At 44.3% G+C, this 19,711-nt stretch overlaps 1 protein-coding gene across 2 annotated transcripts in view; it reads right to left on the bottom strand.

The window, feature by feature from the left end:
- ubash3bb (ubiquitin associated and SH3 domain containing Bb) overlaps positions 1-19,642 on the bottom strand; it is a 49,510-nt gene extending 29,868 nt beyond the window's left edge. For both annotated transcript variants that reach the window (XM_040006337.1, XM_040006338.1), the window contains exon 1: positions 19,169-19,642. In XM_040006337.1, coding sequence (XP_039862271.1) covers positions 19,169-19,296 — 128 coding nt within the window. In that variant the 5' untranslated portion in view covers positions 19,297-19,642. The remainder of the gene's footprint in view (positions 1-19,168) is intronic.
- Positions 19,643-19,711: the final 69 nt, after the last annotated feature.

Below are 19,711 nucleotides of genomic sequence, written 5' to 3'. Positions count from 1 at the left end.
TCACATATGAAAGCACACGTTTATATATCAGAGTGACTAAAAGTGACTATTTATGTGGACAAATATAACTGCAGCGTTTCCCTGAAATTAATATCAGGTTAGCTTTATTGTTGTTTGCTAAATCAAAACTGTCTCCCTTTAATTTTCACAAACAGATAATAATAAAAATAATGATGATAATAAGAAATAAAAGTTACTTTCTGTCGAGAAAAGTATAAGAACACTGGCTTTTGAAATCAAATGTGTGAATCTGGTTCTAATTTAAAGAATTAAAATAGAAATGTCAGTGAGGTATTTTCAGCTTTGAAGTTTCTCTTGTTCTGTTTGAACTGCACTTTTACTGATGCGCCTAAAAAGGCCACTATGTTTGACATGTTTGACATTTTACTAGCATAAATAATTCATCCACTAATGTACGAGACATTTGTTCCATCGATTATTCAGGCAGACAGACAACCTGCAGCTCTACTGCCATCATGGAGCACCATGAGTCAGTGTTCAGTGGGAGGAATACCCCCGACTGCACAGACTCGCCGTAATGCTCGGTGTCAACTACGGCCTTAAAAACAAAACAGCTTAGAAAACGTGTGTGTGTGAAATATGTGAGTTTATGCTGGAGACCAAAATGTGAATAAAACCATCAGACCAAGCTAGCTCCTGTTATCATAGGACACTTAAATGTGTAGCTAACAGTCGATGTGTGTGAATGATTAGTATGGATTTAAACACGTTTCCATGGATCAGTGTAATCCCAAGTCTCTGGACTATGGAAATAATAAAAATGCTTCTTTGTGACTGAACCACTTTCAACAATATTGAGCAGCAGGATGTTCCTGACTCTACACACGTCTGCTGGTATTAATATTTCCATACCACACTGGAAAAAATGTTCTGGTGCATATTAATTTGCTATTCTTTTCCCCACTTCTGTGCTGACGTGCGCTTCTTTTGCTAAAGGGGGTTTTGTGAATACAGCTTTGGTTAAATGATCCCCACCGTGTTTAATGTGTTTCTGTGAAGGCGTTCATCTGCTTCACAGCGTAAGTCTTCACGCCTGATGTAGCGCGTCTTTTCTGACAGCACCGATAAAGACAGCAGAGCCAGCAGTGCAGCATGTGCACGAGGCGCGCTGCAGCGCACGGCACAAATGTCACCAGGCTGCACGCCGCTGCAGGTTGAAATTCTGCTCTGAGCCTCGGCAAAGCTTCAGGCAGCCACAGGCACAGTCTTTGTACAGCAGCTGTTAGACGGCACACTCGCTCGCACACTTTAAAGTCTACCACTGTACATTTGAAAGTATTGTTGCTTTTATCCTGGACAAACCCAGCAGGTCAGCTGTTGTGGGGGCAGTGGGGCAGGCAGGAGGACGGCTGTGGACAAGCAGGAGTCACTGACCTTCAGCCTAACCCGGTGTTTTGGAGGAAAAAAAGAAAAGCAAATAAGAGCTTTAAGAAAAACTGTAAAAAAAAAAAAAAAAAGATTTGAATGAACACCAGCTGGGCTGATTCTGTTGGTGTCATATAAAACTACAAGTATCCTGATAGCAGAGGGTTAACCCAGTGATAGCTTGGACCTCACACGGTAACTAAATGATCTATTTTTCTGTCTTAGAATGAGAAACTATGAATCAAACTTTTAGTAATTATAAAACCAAAGACAAAGATGTGTCAGAACAAACCCGTGCAGCAAGGCGGCGTGGCGTTTTAGCCTCACGCTAAACCAGGGCTGATTTTTTAAATCATCTGTGCTGTTCGTCTGCTTTCACTCTTCCCCCATAAAGGTGTCATTTAACAACAACTCCTGTACGCTTTGACACCTGAGTCTGCATCAAAAAAGATGCGGTTTGAACACCATTAAAACGGTTTCTCTGCACAGGCAGAGAGCACCGCCTGTCCCCACAGTGTGGATGCCCCACAGAGACCCTCCTTGTGTTGTCTGACAACTGCTGAGCCTTAATTTGTTTCGCCTGCTTCCACTGACTAATGCAGCTCTGACGCATGTTCCCCTACATGCCAGCGAACGCTATGACAGAGCCGTTCCTCTGCCTTCGTGTTCACAGTGACACTTTATTGATTCTCTTTCGTTTTTAGCTGGAAACTTCCAGCCATCGCTGCGAGTTTGATTAAACACATGAACAGGCTCTGTGTTGGTCTCACGCAATTTATCATCCATCCACAACATACATCCACCACAAGTGAGCCCACCCATGTGAAAGGAAACACATGCATACAGACACACACACACCACCCACTCGCAGCGAGCCTCATTCAGCTGAGCCGTCCTGTCACTGTGGGAAATCCCATGGCTCTGTGTCCTCTGGCTGCATGCATCCTCACACTTCCTGTTTACAAATCTGACAATACACACATTTTCAGAGACCCACATGCAAGCGACCACACACAATTACTGCAGATGCATGACCGTGGCAGCGAAGGGTACATACACATGAGGGGAAACAGATACATGAGGCCGGTCGCCGCAGTGACCGCAAAGGTAAAACCACACGACTGGGTTCCCTTTGCCTATTGTGTTTCGCACACACACACACACACACACACACACACACACACACACACACACACACACACACACACACACACACAGTAATGCCTTTTGACCTTAAAGCTTGCAGCTGCATTTGACCAGAGCGGTAAGCACTTTGATCTGTCAGATTAAAGCTCCCAGCTCGGGGACCATTTATGTGGCCCTACACTAAACTGATACTAGCGTCTTTGAATTTCACCTTAAAGGGTGAAGGATTTAAAGCACCACCTTCGAATAAGGCACAGTTTTACAGGGTGGAGGTTTCAGTCATTAAAACTGTAAGCAGACCATGTCCAGGGTCTCTCACCCAGAGCCCCCTCCTCCCCACGCTGAGGCTAAGACCTTGTCTTTGGCCTCACCGTACACTGGAAGGATTCATGCTTATTAATTCACATAATCTCCAGCAGTCCTGGGCTGCAGATATTGCTTTGGCCGTTCTTCTCCTCCAGCTTGGTGCGATTAGCGCTTTATATTCGTGAGCTCATTGGTAGCAGCCTTTTCAGTAACATCAGACGAATGGCCCTATCGAAATCTGATTTTATAATCTGACGAAACAACACATTTTATAGTTTGGTTTGTTTCGTAGAACTAGTGCTGCGTGTCAACATGCAGTTGTAACATGTTCCAGGTGACCTGTGTGCAGCTGTTCATATCACAAAGCTCTGGTCCTGCTTTTGTTCTACAAACACAAAAACAGGCAGCACGGTGGCACGGTGGTTAGCACTGCTGCCTCACAGCAAGAAGGTCCTGAGTTCAATTCCAACATCTGTGTGGAGTTTGCATGTTCTCCCCGTGTTTGCGTGGGTTCCCTCCGGGTACTCCGGCTTCCTCCCACCGTCCAAAGACATGCAGCTTGTGGGGATAGGTTAATTGGATAATCCAAATTGCCACAAGCTGTGAATGTGAGTGTGAATGGTTGTCTGTCCCTGTGTGTTGGCCCTGCGACAGACTGGCGACCTGTCCAGGGTGTACCCTGCCTTTCGCCCTATGACAGCTGGGATAGGCTCCAGCGCCCCCGCGACCCTGAAAAGGATCAGCGGAAGCGAATGGATGGATGGATGGATGAAACGCTAAAATGTAAAAGTTGTGAGACTCTCTCCACGACAGCCCGCACTGCATCCGTCAGCTCTGTTTATGTTGTTTTCTTTCTCCATCTAATGTTTCCCTTCCACATCTCATACAGTTGGAAAAGGTCATTTGAGCATGTTTGTATATGTTAACTTTTCACTAAACTGCGTCCCTGCTTCAAAAACCAGCAGAGTGCGTGTTTAGCACGTCTGTGCGGTGCTGACTTGCTGGTTTTTCCAGGGTAGCTGTGTAAGTAGCTCTGGTTTTTATTGGCAGAAGTGTGCGTTTGTTCTCACAGACTGTGTTGCTATAATGAGCCAGCATTGTGCTGCGTGTAGCGGACGGGGATACAAACTTCCGTCCTCACAACAATAGAACTGAGAATTGTTTTTCTGTGTTACTGTACATTGTTCCAGGGAGTCTCCAGCCACACAAAAGCTCACAAAGTGTTTACTCGAGCACAGTGCAAACCATCAGAAACCATGTGCAGCTTTAAATATGTACTTCTTTATTTTTGCCCCAGCTCTGTTTGATTGGCAGCTTTACAGCTACATGAAAACACACTTTCCAGCTGGGACGACGCTCGCACACTACAAACATAAATCTTTATGAACAAATGAAACTACGAGTGCATTCAGATTCATCTGTGCAGGACAGAAATGTTTATCACGTTACATGACGAGACACACACACACAGGCCATCTAAGCCACACAAGAACATGCAGGAAAATTGTTGCACAGCTTGTATCGTAGCTAGCTAACTACAGGGTTAGCCAGCTACGATACACACACACACACACACACACACACACACACACACACACACACACAGGTTAGGGCTACAGTTTGTAACAGCTAACAGAAGATAAAACAGGATGAAATCATTTCTGGTTTTTGACATCATGATTAATCTGAATAACTACTTGATGTGTTTATCAGTAAAAGTGGAGATATTCTCAACAACAATCCTGTGAGTGAAACTAAACCAGTAGCAGAGGTGGGTAGTAACGAGTTACATTTACTCCGTTACATTTACTTGAGTAAGTTTTTGAAAAAAATGTACTTTTAAAGTACCTTTTTTGCACGATATTCTTTACTTTTACTTGAGTACATCTGTGAAGAAGAAACGGTACTTTTACTCCGCTACATTTGCAAAATTCGACTCATTACTTTAAAAAAAATAATTAGTTTAACACATTAGATAACATGCCGCCAGTGGAGTTTTCTGTAACTGTTTTACCAATCAGATGTGGCCATGCAGTCACATGACCAGTTTGAAACTGTGGCGGGCAGAGCGGCCCAAGCGTTTCAAAGTAGCGACACACGGAAAGAAGAAAACATGGCAGAGCCAGTCGTCTACGCTAGAGTTGAAGAGGATGAACAGCCTTGGCCTCACTTACAAAGAATGTTCAGTTTAAACAGTCTGCATTAAGCTGGGCAAACACTGCGATTTTTTTCAGTCGTGTTATTCAGCTCCTGCTCAAACTGTACAATTGAATCTCAGGGGTTAGAAGTTCATAGGTCACGATGCAGGTCTCACACTATACGGCCTGATGCTCTGATGCGACCTGAGTGATCAAACTGTGCGTTTATAACATGAAGCTTATCATACAAAATCTGTCCCTCGCTCTCCCTCTCTGTCTTTCACTCACACAGACACACACACACACCGTCAACTTTGCTAAATTACTAATGAAAAACATTGACCAGGCAGCTGTGATTGAGCAGCAAAGTCCATCCAGCTCTTTTCATGGTTGTTGTAGTCGTGATAATGTTGTAAATGGTAAATGGACTGATTCTTATAGAGCGCTTTTCTACTCTCCCGGAGTACCCAAAGCGCTCTATACAACATGCCTCATTCACCCATTCGCACAGACTCATACAAGCACTTCCAAACACAAGTGCAAACTAAACTACATTCACACACATTCACACTCCGATGAATGCATCGGAGGGCAACTTGGGGTTAGTATCTTGCCCAAGGATATTTGGCATGCAGACTGGGGAAGCCAAGAATCGAACCACCAACCATCCGATCAGTAGCTGATCTGCTCTACCACCTGAGCCGCAGCCACCCCAGGTGGCTCTGTGAGGCCACATTGAAAAGCCTCGGATACAGAAGCGTAGAGCTGCTACCCAGGCAAAAGAAAAATATATCACGTTATAACATGAAAAGTATATTATTATAGTATACTATTGTTCTAACAAAAGTTTATTGTTCTAACAATATACCTTTCACGTTTGAACAATATAATATCAGGTTATTACAATATACAGAATTATCACGTTCGTACAATATAAATATTATAGAGGCTACATCGCAGCTCCAGTCACGCTTCCATCACCATCTTTCGTCTTTTCCCAGAGTAACAGCCTAACAGGAGGATCTATTGGCTAGCACTGCTTAGCCTTGCACGCGTTCTTATTTTAAACTTAATCTGGAATTCATTGCAAACTGTTTGTGCGGGATATGAATGACAGGATTTTGTTTTCTACAAGAGTTAGTAAAAAACATCTCCAGTGTGATCAAATCTTCTTGCCAAACATCCGCAGCTTGGCAGTGTATACAGCACTATAATGACCAGAGCTAATTCTTTTGAAAACCTTACATCTTTCCACAGGTCTCCACTTCATCAGACATCACCTAGATTCAGAGCTGGATGAGGCCAGCACAAACAGCAGCCTAACCGACTAAGATGATGGACCCATGGGGTCAGGACAGCCAGAAGCAGGGCTGGAGAGGTACCTTTCATGTCCATTCACTGGAGGTGTGGATCTATTGCATGGCGTTCCTCACATCAAGAAGCTGTTGATCAAAATCAATACAGCTCTTCCTGCATCAGGAGCTTGTGAAGGAATCTCAGTCATGCAGGACTCCTGTTCACTGCTGAACAGTTGAGAGCAAACTGCTGCTGAAGCTGAACCATCACCTCACTGAGTGAAGAAAGGGCACATTTTTGCTAAATATGCAGAAATAGATGCACACCCATACAACTTATGGTAAACTGAGCTGCCTTGTATGAACATATGTTGAAGATGCCTCGCTCTGTTTTCTCTGAGGCTGCTGTGCCATTTGGAGCAAAGATGAATATAAAGTTTGCAGCATATCTTGTCACTGGAAATTGTTTGCACTGTTTATATTTTTATATTATTTACTGCAGGTATTGGTGAAAAAAGCTTTATGTTGTGAAAAACTGAAATCTGGAAATTAGAATTGTTGTGCCTTATTTTGTTGATGTAGTAATTGTGCACTCTTGTGTCGCTGTATGGCCTACAGGTGTTGGAACTAGATTCAGAGAGGCTGAGCGTCGGCTCTGCTCTACGGTGATGCGAGCTGTGCTGTCTGCAGAGCCAACACCGCTTCCCCCCCCCCCGCAGTGATAAGGGAGACTCGGCCTGCGTGTTATTAACGGTGAAAACGAACTCTGGGGAAAACGATGAGCATCTTTCTCCAACAACTTGTTTTCTGTGCTGTTTGTCATCCACACTCATTAATCCTAAGCGGCCCGTGCTGGAGAGAGACAGAGCTGTTGGAGCCGCCCAGAGCGCTTGTTCACTCATTGATTTGACTCCAAATATGCACCCATTCATACACTGATAAATGAGTTCACACACAGATGCTAATGGAAAGAAAAATCTGACTCATATTTCACTGTTCAAAGCTGGGCATTGAGCTAACAGGAAGTCACGTTACAGGTCGTAATCACAGGCTCACTTTGACCTTCTGTGAGCGTATTTACGACACAACAGGATCGCAATGAAAACAAACTCAATTAACGCTCATTTTCAAAGCTTTGATTAAACTTTTCTTGTCCAGTTCGGGGCAGGAGAACAGCCCACCTTTTACTTCTTTTATGTTTAGACGTATTTAGAGTCATGTGTAGTTCACGTGCACACCTAAGGAGGGACAAGCACATTTCAACTGGTGTATTAAAACAACACTGTTTACATGTGACAAATAAATAAGAGAACAACCCAAAAACTGAACTACACCCAGCACCTGAAGATGAGATATGACCTAACATTAGACCTGCAGCAGCGTGGGGCTGTGCCGCTTCTCTGCACGAGTTCGTCTCCTCACGCTCTTTGCTCGGCTGCATTTGGCTGCGTTGTGCCGACAAAGCTTAGTGCTGGTAAAAACTAATGAAGATTTTCAAAATGAAGACGAGACCCTGCTTTGGTCTGAAATTCACACAAGTACAATTGACGTTTACTGCGCGTAACACCAAACACTCATTACATCCAAGCCTGTAATTAAATGTCTCATCAAATCTATTTTCTTCTCCAGTCATTTCAATCCAGTCATCCAGGAGGATTAGTGGAGCTCAGCAGGGGGAGAACAGAGCAGGAAGCTGCTCCAACACGGGCAGCTTCCTGCCGGTTCTCAGCGCCGAGAACGCGCCGGGCAGACGGCAGGCACTGGAGGACGCAGGCTGCTGGAGCCTCTCCAGACGCTGCTTTGGCAAAGCTACTGCGGGCGCAGATGGCTCGGTCGTCAGCGAGCACACAACAACACAAACATGTAAAAGCCGCTGACAACAGATGACACACGAGCGCACGCACGCAGCAGCGCACGGGCCCCGCAGACTGAAATGTGTGCACGAACACTCGCGCGCACACAGCGTCCACATCAAATTGGGCATGAGATTAAATGCTACATCAAATCTACTTTAATTCCTGATCCCTTCAACCCTGTAGTGGCCCGCTTTACGGGACCAAAATAAAAACAGCAACTGTGTTCACAGATCAGTTTTGCGTGCTTGTGTTTGTGCGTGGCGGTCACGAGAGAGGCTCTCTGGCCGAGGCAGAAGCACCACGGCCGACAGCGCTTCCGCCGTTCCCTCCCTACCTGCGCTCACCTGCGCTGCAAATGAAAGAACAAAGTAGCAAAAGCACACTCTGGCATGGGTTATGAATTTTGAGCATACAGTCCAAAGCTGATAAAGAGATGCGCTGCAGAGCGTGGAAAGGAGGCTCGTGAGCAACGAGGCCCGATACAGCTCCTGAAAGATGCTGCTGTCAGCTATCAAAGCTGTGAAAGAGGTCGCTTATCCTCCCCAAGAAACACAAGTATTTTTTAAAATGCATCACAGGTCAGAACTGAGAGAGAAATAGCTCGTCAAACCAGCCGTGACAAAAGTCCGACTCAGCCTGGATGCTGTGAAGATTTTCTGTGTCTGCCTAAAGGCATAAACCTCTGCATGCAACAGCTCAGGTTGATCCTTTGGTTGCCATCTAGAGGAAGTAGAAAGTTCACCACTGCTGACTGTGGAAACACATGATTATTGGTTGCCTCCAATGGTTTTTCATCCGCTCCCAGTGGTGTGCGACAGAGATGAGTCTGTTATGGGCTTATCCGTCCAGGTCCTGAGCCACGAGAGTCCACTGCCACCTGGCCTCTCTTTCACCCTGACAACACTCATGTGGTCTGCAGGAACAGAGAGCTGTCCTCAGTGACACGCCTCACAGTCAAATAACAAGGACCTCCGGTTTGGTCCCTGACCCCAGCCTAGTTTCTTTTGCCCACTCGTTTGGTTCCCACTCTTATACTCATGGTTCACAGAAAACCCACTGCTTGTTCTTTTTAGTCCAATAAATGTCACCGATTATTGTGATTGATACCTGAGAAGGACGACCACAAGACAGATTTCTGAAATTTATGAAAATGTAAAGTAGTGCATCGCCCATCCTACCACACATCACTGCGGCTCGCATCGTGCTGGAGTTTATTTCACTGCTGTTTGTTTTTACGGCTGCACAATGTGCAGGAAATATTGTTTTATAGAACAACTCCTTTTCTTAAATGAAACGAAAATAACGAGCTTCTTGAAGTTAAAACAGCTCGACAGAAGTCGTCCTGCTCTGTAACCCGCTCTCCGTCTGCTGCAGGTTCTGGTTTAAAACTGACCTCAGCACAGCTGAATGAGCTGGTCAGCAAGAAAAAACACCAGCGTCTCACTTCTTCTTTCAAAGTAAGAGCAAATGGATTATTTAGAAGAAAGCTGATCGTGGATATCCTTATTATTAAAAGAGAGAAAGGCACATATAGTTGTGTGGCCTCTAACATGTTTGGGTAACTCGACATGTGGGAATCACTGCTCTGCCTTATTTAACTGTAAAAGAATAAATGTTGAATGAGTCAAACAGGCAATGAGTCATTGATCCATCTGAGGTTCACACTTGGTTTGGAACATAGTGAGATTCTGCTATTACTAAGCACACCAGAGTATTGCCTTCAGAGGTGTGAAACTAGCACACAGGAGAAAACCTTAGCAGTATTGTTTTTGGTCATCAGTCAGCTGGAGGGAAACCCGAGCTGCATGTACACAAACCCACACTGTAGAGCTCTTTCAGATCATCAGACGGTGCGTTTTCAATTTGGGGTAATCCCACCAGTTTTAGCTCGGCACTGAAAATCTAAAGTGAAGGTCACGGCAGCACTGAAATATGAGATCATCCATGTAGACGGTCATTCGGTTCAACGAGCTCAACAATCATTCTGTTAGCAACTCATTATGTCTCTGTGCTAATGAACACCACAGCTATAATACTGACATGCTTCAGCATGCCGTAAAAACAGTGTGAAGCTGCAGTTGCATCATGAACGTATTCTAACAACATCGAGCTGTGAATACCAGCCGCCGGACCCAGTTTGAATATTGACGAGATAAGTGTTAAAGCCACAGGTTACCAGATACAATCATGAACGCAGAAGAAATGCAGATTGCAGCGTCACAAAGACACCACAGTCATATTTACATCTCATGGTTTAAAATCAAACTGAACTGTTATCCGCCTGCTCTGATGGACGGGCTTGTTTTACCAGTGCACACAAAGCATGTGTCAGACAGAGCGGCCTCGCTGTTCGTCTGACTGCAAACGTGTGCACGTACATAATAACACCACATATATTATTTGGTCCGATTCTTTTCTTTGTTTTCAAGTCTTCCATAAAACAGACAGCCCATCCATCTGCAGTTCATTTTCTGCCCTTACAGCCAAGACGGCGGCCACTGTCTCGATCATGGAGCTCAGCAGGATAAGAAACAAACTCCAGAGTGAGACCACGTGAGTGTGTTGCACAACTTTCTTGCGTACACTTGTTTTCACAAACTTCCTCTTGCTAAAAAGTCTAATGATGAGGAGGGAATAATCAGCTCTGAGCTAACATTTGTGACTCCTTGTGTCCTTTTGCCTGTTTCAAAACCTTTGACCCGATCCACCCAAGAAGTCTGAAGGAGACTGAATCAGTGGGCGGAGCTTGTCACCACTACGGACCATCGTGAAAAGCATCGTCGTCAGAGGCTCTTATGCTATGCTGTCATCAGTGACGACCCCGAGAATTTCATTTTGGGACGGACAGAACTGGGACAGAACTGGGACAGGGTTAGGGCATTAACCAATAATGTCAGAGCAAGCACACTGAACAGCAGTACTGCAGTAATGATACCATTGCATGTAGTCACTCTTCACACGTTTGTGAAAACATTGATGTGACAGTGGCTGAGGACAGCAAACATTCTTGTTCTGATGTAGCCAAACTTTATTTTATGTTTGCACGATTGATTTATTATTGATTGATATGATTTATTTCAGTTCTCAGTTTGTCCAGTTTACTTGGTTTGAACTCACTTTACTTACCTGTGTTCCAGGAACCAAGTGCTGCCTCACTTCCTGTCTTTATAGCTTCCTGTTTAGTGCTGATATCACAGGAAGGGAGCAGGTAAAGTGGGGGCGGGGATAATTTAATAAAGTCAGTTTTATTGGGAGTTATATGTTATATTGTTGCAAACTGTAATGGCTACACCATAGACGTGTGTGTTCACTGCTGGTACAAAGTCACATCATAAGTGTATGATTACGACGGTGTGTTTAGTCTTGCCTGTTGAATAGTCCACAGGAGAACATGGTGCTCGGAGATGCTGAGTATTTTGGAGGACCAGTTCAGCGCAGCCGAGTGCACGTGACATGCACTTTGGTTTAAGTTCAGTTTATTTGTACCAAGTTAACTTTTTGTCAGTATTTTGGGTCTCCTGACGTTCTTCAGCCACTTTGGCCAAGCTATCTCACAACTGAGAACTTTCATTTTGGGTGTTTCAGGAAATGACATTGCGAGCCAGGACACATGCAGGAAACCTGCGGCGCTCCTAGCGCCAACCCTCAGCAGTGCTAACTGTTACACTGCTGTAGAGTCTCGTCTGTGTCCGAGGCCACATTAACACAGAGCTTCTGCTTTTACCGCTCGAAGCAGTGCATTCTTACTTTGGAGCTGGCCATTTGTTTGGAGCTCATTTGAAATGCAAAGCACCCCCCTCCCTTCCTCCCCCCGGCAGCTGCACTACCTCGAATTTCATAAATCCACAGTGAGATATCCGAGTGGAGACAATGGCCCCATAATCTGATAGTGCTGTCTGCTTCCCTGCTTCCGGACAGAGCTTCAAATGAAGCTTGATATGATGACTGAGCAGGAGTGCTACTTGTGCACAGTGATGCACCTCTCCTATTTCAGGAAGGAGGCTAATGTCATTTATGTGACCTTGTTAGACGCTCCTCCGCGTAATGATGACATGTCAGGTAGATATCTTTTGGATTTTGTGTTTTTATCTTTAAGTACTCCAGAAAAGATGGAGACAAAGGGAACCTTCATATTCATGTGCACTTCATAGAGAATGACTCAATAATTCATGAGCGTTACCGACTTCACAGCACTTTGTGGTTCTCTGCAGCGGCTGTGTGCAGCGGGCTAGGACTGGACAATGTGCAGGCGTTTTTTCTTTCCTTCTTTTAAAAGAGCAAATGTGCGACGCTTGAACTGAGATACACAGAAAACACATTTCCTCTGCTGACAGCTGGTGTGAAGCAACAGAAACACATCAGCAGCGTCGAGCAAAGACACGGGTTTGGAGCCTAGGACGCACACATTTGTGCGCTGCAGTCCTCAGAAAGACAACGCAATTTTATGACCAGTAGAGCAAATGTAAAAAACCACATTATCTTCACAGGAAGTGAGTAGGCGTCCATCTGACAGAACATAAGAACTCAAATTCTTCTTTGTAGGTTGATGGCAGATGCACGCCAAGCCACAGTTATATAGGTTACATCCCCTACGTGCACGAGAAAAACCAGAGTCAGTCTTAATGTACTACACAAAAACCTGACACACGTGTCCACTGTCTTATTCTTCTCTAACAAAACATGTTAATTCCTATGAGGAAAAATGCTAAAGAGTAAGTCACAGTGTGTGGGTTAAATATTATGGACATGTCAGTGCAGCTGTAAAAGCCTCACGTTCTCTCACCTCTTATCAAACATCTTTCATTAATTAATTAATGATTTCACTATGCTGATTCCATCATATTAATAACAGAGCACAGAAATTTCCACTACTAAAGTTCTCTGCTGTTCATGTTATTGGACCTAGGGTTTACAAAAAATACATTTTTACATTCATTTTTATCAGCGGAACAACAGAGGCATGAATGCAACAAAGACACACACACTTACAGCAAAGTCAATCTGAACTACTGATGAAATGAACCGAGGGTAAAAAAACGACACGTTAACTTTCAGTCGTCTCAACGAAAAGAAACGTTAGATTCCAGTTTTAGTTACGTGTGAGATTTAATGTCTTACACGACAGCGACACAGGCGAGTGTGGGTGGCTCGCTTAGGTCACAACATGATGACTAAACTCTATTTAGATTTTTTCTATATAAAAAATATATTTTCACTCCCCCGAAGACGTGTTTGCCTCCAAAAAAAGAAAATCACTTATTTACTCAAGGATGAAACGCACAAAGTCTGCACAGACTTTACTTTGTATGAATGCACACTAGCAGAGGTTAAAGCCACAGTCTTATTCTGAGCCTTTTAAAGCCCTGCTGCTTATAACTGAGGCCTGAAGCGCACTGGGCATGAAAGCTAACACATACTGGACTACATTATCACCATCTACCAGCACGTGCCTCTGAATGAATGAAAACAGACTTTTCATGTGAAATAACCAAGCCACCAAACTGTAACTTTGGTGGCTTCAGATACACAATCAGAGGATGTTGTTGTTCTTGTAGTTTAACTTCTGATGGCTCGTGTTGACAGCATCGGTTTCTCACTGCGCAGACAGTTTGTCCGTGCAGCTGATAGTGAGCCAGCTCGTTCTTTAGTTCTGTCACCATCCTGAGCCAACACGCTCACATTTCAGACTTTTGTAGTGAAACCAAGCCTGACTTGTTTCATGTATAACTGAACATTGCACTAAGAGGTAGCTAACACGCACGAGGCTGTCATTTAAAGAGTTGAAGAGAGGCACCTCGTGACTTCCTGGAAGCCCGTTTCTCTCTGGAGATGAGAAAACCGTATGCGATCGATTTGGTGATTTCACTTGGAGTCGACGTACGGGAGACGCAGACGAAGTGTCAGTTGATGCTAATGGCAGGATAGATTTCTTTTTGTTATTATTAGTACAGGAATATGTTTAACATGATGTTATAGGTTATGACGAGTTGTTTTTCTTTACGTTTCTGTCATTTATGATCGATGACAGATTTACATTTACTATCACAGCCTCCTTAAAATTAGACACAAGGCAGCAGCGAGGGACCTCGCTGACATTAATGACAGTGCTGTGCTTTTAAATATCACGAGAAAGTGAACTAATAAAAATACAAATGAGATAACTGCATTTTTTAATTTAGCTGGCATGGAAATATTAAAGTACCTTTTGAATGAAGTGATGAAATTATGTTGGAATAATGAGTTGATTGTGTCGGGATATTGTGATTACATTTTATAATAATGACAGACTTATTAAATCAAAATAACTTCACATTCACACAAAGTAGTCGTGATGACTTTCGTGCTGATTTCTGTCAGCTGCTAAAGCAAATGTTTAGGAGGACACTGAGATCGATGTCCAGTACTACAATACAAACTGTAACCTCCTCTCTACTGCGCAGTAGGGCTGCCACAAACGATTATTTTGATAGTCGACTAGTCACCAATTATTTTTGCGATTAGTCGACTAATCAGATCATCATCCATTGGACGTAAAACTACAGCTTATTGCACCAGCAGCATCTGCTCTTATATAACTATCATTAGCTTACAGCTTTAAGTGTTTAAGGTGCTAACTAAGAATAAAGACAAGATGATAGTTTATTACATTTTAATGACATTTGCAGATTGTTTCAGTGAAGTTTAATAAACTCCTTGCTATCTAAAATATAACAGGACACCGGAGTAAATTCTCGAGCATTTCACACTTCTGATAATCAGCTGTCTGCCTGACGTTTATTCAGCTGTGTAAAAACTATAACTTTAATCTCAGCCAAACAGATTTACTCAGGAACAAATAAAATACTGAAAAAAGCCAAACAACAACATTTTTAAGTTATCTACGTGACTTATATGTTTAACCTGAGTAGCGAAAGACGGCGGTGGGTTTGAAAACGATTTGCCGGTGTTGTGCCAAATAGTGATTGCCTGCCAAAAACTGATTTCCGGCATTTGCCAAAAACTGATTGGTCGTATTTAAACTGCTATAAATAACTTGTTGGGCTATAATATGTGAAACATATGTCAAATGGATCCCTCATGGATAACATAAAGTCATCTTGGGCCACAAACAACATTTGTGTAACAAGGTAGAAGTCGCAATCAGTTTTTGGCAGTGACTTTTATATTACTTTTATTTATGCAATTCTCATTAACATTAAAAGTCTTTTGTAAGAGTAAGTTGGCCAAAAGAACAGCAAAAATGGCAAACTAATTACAATAGTTCTGTAAACATATTTTAAGTGGGGATAAAGGACAGAATTTGTTATAATGTAAGTACAGTAACACAGAGTTATAAAGATACTTGAAAAACTGATCTTTTAATTCAATTTATAACCCCTTTGTAAACCCTGTTCACCGAAGTCTATTTACCAACACATGTAAAGATTTTACTCATAAAAAAATACACAGACACATTGGAAATCACTTTTTGGCACAACACCGGGAGTCCGGTGTTCTCACGGCTCTAGTGAGCCTAGCCCCCGGCTAGCTATTGAGCTAGTGGGTAACAGACGTCTCCGAAAACGTCGGAGCGCTTTTGAAAATATGTGGTGTCTTGATAAACTGAGCAGATATTTGAGGTTTACACAGCTACATTCTCCCTGAAAATATGTTAAACGTTTATTTTGTGACCCAGAAAGAATAATACGAGTAATATTAAAACTAACTAGCTGCCGCCATTGTTGGAAACTGAGCTGGGCCGCGCTATGAATTCTGGGACAGCTTCTTCTTCTTCGGGGTTTAACGGCAGCTGGCATCCTTGTACATGCAGTGCTGCCATCTTCTGTTTCAGTCCGTTATTACACTCTTAAATCCTGCTACTTATTCCTGCGTCTTTTGGGATCTTACAAAGCTTCAAACGACGCGTCGACTATTAAATCAGTCGTGATGATTTTGATAGTCGACGTAATCGTGACTAGTCGACTAATCGTGGCAGCCCTACTGCGCAGCCACAGCAGATGGATTGAATCTCAACAAAACCGAGATGAGGGATGAGCAGGCGACCATATAAAGGCGAAGGAGTCACAGGCTGATATCACCGGGCTGTGATAGTGGGTTCTACACCAGCGCTGGCTTGCCTGCAGGGCCTGTCATTGTTTTCTGTGTCCATTCATCAAACCACAGCACACTTCCTCTGACACACACATGATGTGTGACATGTGCCTGGACGAAACCCTCTCAGAGCTGGAGCACTGTGAGATTTGCTCCGTAATGTAGATTAAGATGATTTCTGCTGTTTGGAGCAGCTCGGCTGTCAGAGGTCACCGTTTGGAAAATGTTAAACAGGAAGTAAGGTGTGTTAATGAAAACACACGGCCATGATTCATGGAGTATTCAAAGTGATGATCATGTGACACGGGAAAGAACCAGTCAGCTGACAGTTACTGCTTCATCGTGTACGTGTAAGTCCTGAAAAAGTACGAGCTACGTTATTTAACTGACAAGGAAACAAACAGGAAAGCAAACATTTGCTGCCTTTGTTGGTTTAAAGTATGAAGATTAATTCAGTTTCAGTCACTGTTACACAGTTTCTGCTTTTCCAGACATCACAAACCTCTAACCTCCCCGACACTAAACTGCAAATGTTTGTAGATGTGGAATGAAACAATGACAAGAAACGTCATGGAGAATATTCTTTCTGTTTTCTAACATTTTAAAGATAAAGCAATGAACAGATTACAATAGAAATCAGTTGCTGCCCTTGACACTGTGTTATATGTAGGAGTACGGTGCTTTTTCAGACCATGGCCCATTCAGCATTCTTTGTTTCCTCAGAGGGAAGTAAGCACTAACAACAACACATCAGATAAACGGTGATGAAACCACTGGCACGCCATTAGCACCGGCGTCTTCTAATATCAGCATCAATATTAACCTAGAATTTGAAAACGAGTGCGTCCATAATTGTGTTGTAATCAGTACAATGCTCCGATGGTTGCCATCGTTTCCTTATGTCCAGACTACAGCACTGGCTCTCCTCTGAGCCCTCCAGCTCAGCTCCAACCACTTTTAGTCTGATTTTGATAACTGTCTTGGTTTTCTGACCACACAATCATTATTTTGGGCTGCATCAGGCAGCTGTTTCTAAAACGTTGTCAGAAACCAGCTGTGCAATAACTGCCCAGCTGTAGGACACCCGCCGTGTAAGCCGGCAGACGTACAAATTCACTAGAAATGGAACAAAGCCTGCGAGCGCTACATGCTTCTGTCTCCTCACGTCACAAACCAAACACAGTGCCCTAATGCGGCGGCCTGCGCCCGCAGTGAACTTCCACCTTTTCCTCTGACGTGTCGTTGCTGCTTTTAGGGCAAATGGAAAACATGGACAAGGCTTCCACGTCTGAAGAACGAACCATTAACTACTTAAACCCACATTTTTCCTCAAGGCTGGCAGGGCCGACTCCTCCAGCAGCGTAAAGCTTTGCTTGTACAAACAGCTTGACTAGACTAGTTAGCAGTTTCAAGTTTCACTGATGCATCACGATCTTCACGTAGTTCAAAAGTGTCTGTTAGTGTGAAACGGGACAATAACCTGACAGGCCGCTACAGTATGAGCGTGCAGCGCACTTTGGTTTCACGGGCAGATCCACCTCGCACTCTTCATATCTGGTTTCAAAAAAGCTGAGACGGCGATGGTAAAAACACTCAGATCGATGCTTCAAAACCAGAACGTCACAAATCAAACAGTGACTACATCCACCTTCAGTTTGTCAGGCACATCAGAGCTACTGACAGGAGGCATCGTTTAAGCCCAGGTCTGCTGTATGTGTGACATATATGTATATACTGACTGTGTGCCCACACCACTGACACAGAGGCTGTTCAGTCAGTAAAGCTTTAGGACCTCAGAGTTTGACAAATCACTCGAGTTTCCTGGTCGGTTTATTTAATTCTTATTTATATTCTATCAGCGGAAATCCACTCACATATTTGTGTGTTTGCTCAGATCAAACATGTGGTGTCTTATTGTGTTTCCTTTAATCACGATCTGCTTTTTTAGAGCACTGGAACTAAAACCTGCTGCTTATGTTTGTAAATATGTGAGGTGACAGTAAATCCTCGCAGCCTCTCTCAGGGTCTGAGTGCGGAGGGCTGCTTTCGTGGTGGTGATGTACAGCATACAGTAGGGTTGTGTTTACAGTGAGTGCCTGCAGCCGACTGGACAGATGTGAACCCGTCGATCTGGCCAAGTCAAAGACAGTCCCTCCATTCAGTAAGGGCCCAGGACACAGGGTGATCCATGAGACCCCCTCCGCACGCGTTCACACACACACACACACACACACACACACACACACACACACACACACACACACACACACAGTGCTTCATCACTTCAGAGGATGCTGAACACACTCGCATCCATTTCCTGCACATCCAGCTCAACCTACCCATGTTGTTAACCTAACCTTCAGCCAAAATCATCTCCAGTGCGGATTATTTACCTCATGGGGACTTCCTTTACATCCCCAAAGGGCGGAAGGTCCACACAGTGTGGCTGCCTAAACAGATTACTGTGACACACACACACACACACACACACACACACACACACACACACACACACACGACTCCTGACTCCAGTTTTGTGAACAGTTGACATATGAAACATGACGTGACCATAGAAAACCTCAGAAATAATTCAACTTCTAATGTCGTTACTTTGTGTCACTACATCCCAGCACAGCTGAGAGCCACGATTTAAACACCACCCAGTCATCCTTCATGCTAACCTCTGTTCATTATGATTCACTCACCCACGCTCAGTGGACATTATATGTAAAATGTCATACACGCACGGGAAACGGGAGAGCAGCTAGCCGCTGTGAGTGAGGCTGTGCGGGGAGCGCGCTGATGCCGTTTGACCCGTCCGTCCGCCCGCTCACCGTCACGGTGCTCACGGCTCTGTGGACCGCCCGCTGTGACTCTCGTGTAATCCTCCAGCGGACACACAAACATGCAAACATGTACCCGCGCGCTCGCACATACACGCGCTACTTACGCCCTTGGTTTGGGGAAGCCCATGGACAGCAGCACGTCCAGGCTGGAGCTGCATTTCATCGAGCCCGCTCGGTTCTGCCGGAGCCTCCGAGGGAGGATTTTGCTGTAGAGGTCTTCCTTAGCAGCCATGTTCAACCGGCCTCAGCCCACTGCAGTCTGACTCAGTCCAGCACTTCACCTCCGGCTAGTCCACGAGCTTCAGCTGGGTCCGCATGAGTGAAGAGATCACGGCAACTGCACGGCAGAGAGCGCAGCGCTGTGCGGCCAGGCAGAGCCCGCTACTCCGCCCACTGGAGGAAGCAGCACAGCGCAGCGCAGCTCACGCACCGACACCGGCGGCTTTACTATAGCGTGAAACAGACACGACCCGCTGTGAAAGCTGCCTTTATTATGTGTAAAATTACACTTGGATTATACACAATTACGTGATCGTATGTAGGACAGCAGTGCGTCATGTGTCCACTGCTGCACATTAAAGCAGAACAGCAGCGGGGCCGTCTGTGCTGGGCGGCACCGACAGGCTCCAGACACCGTTTCCTATAAA

This window comes from Simochromis diagramma, unplaced genomic scaffold (assembly GCF_900408965.1).
Source record: "Simochromis diagramma unplaced genomic scaffold, fSimDia1.1 OVJJ01000024.1, whole genome shotgun sequence".
In the NCBI taxonomy this organism is placed as follows: domain Eukaryota; kingdom Metazoa; phylum Chordata; class Actinopteri; order Cichliformes; family Cichlidae; genus Simochromis; species Simochromis diagramma.
Note: the sequence above shows the minus strand (reverse complement) of the source record. Positions and strands in the feature narration are given on the sequence as shown.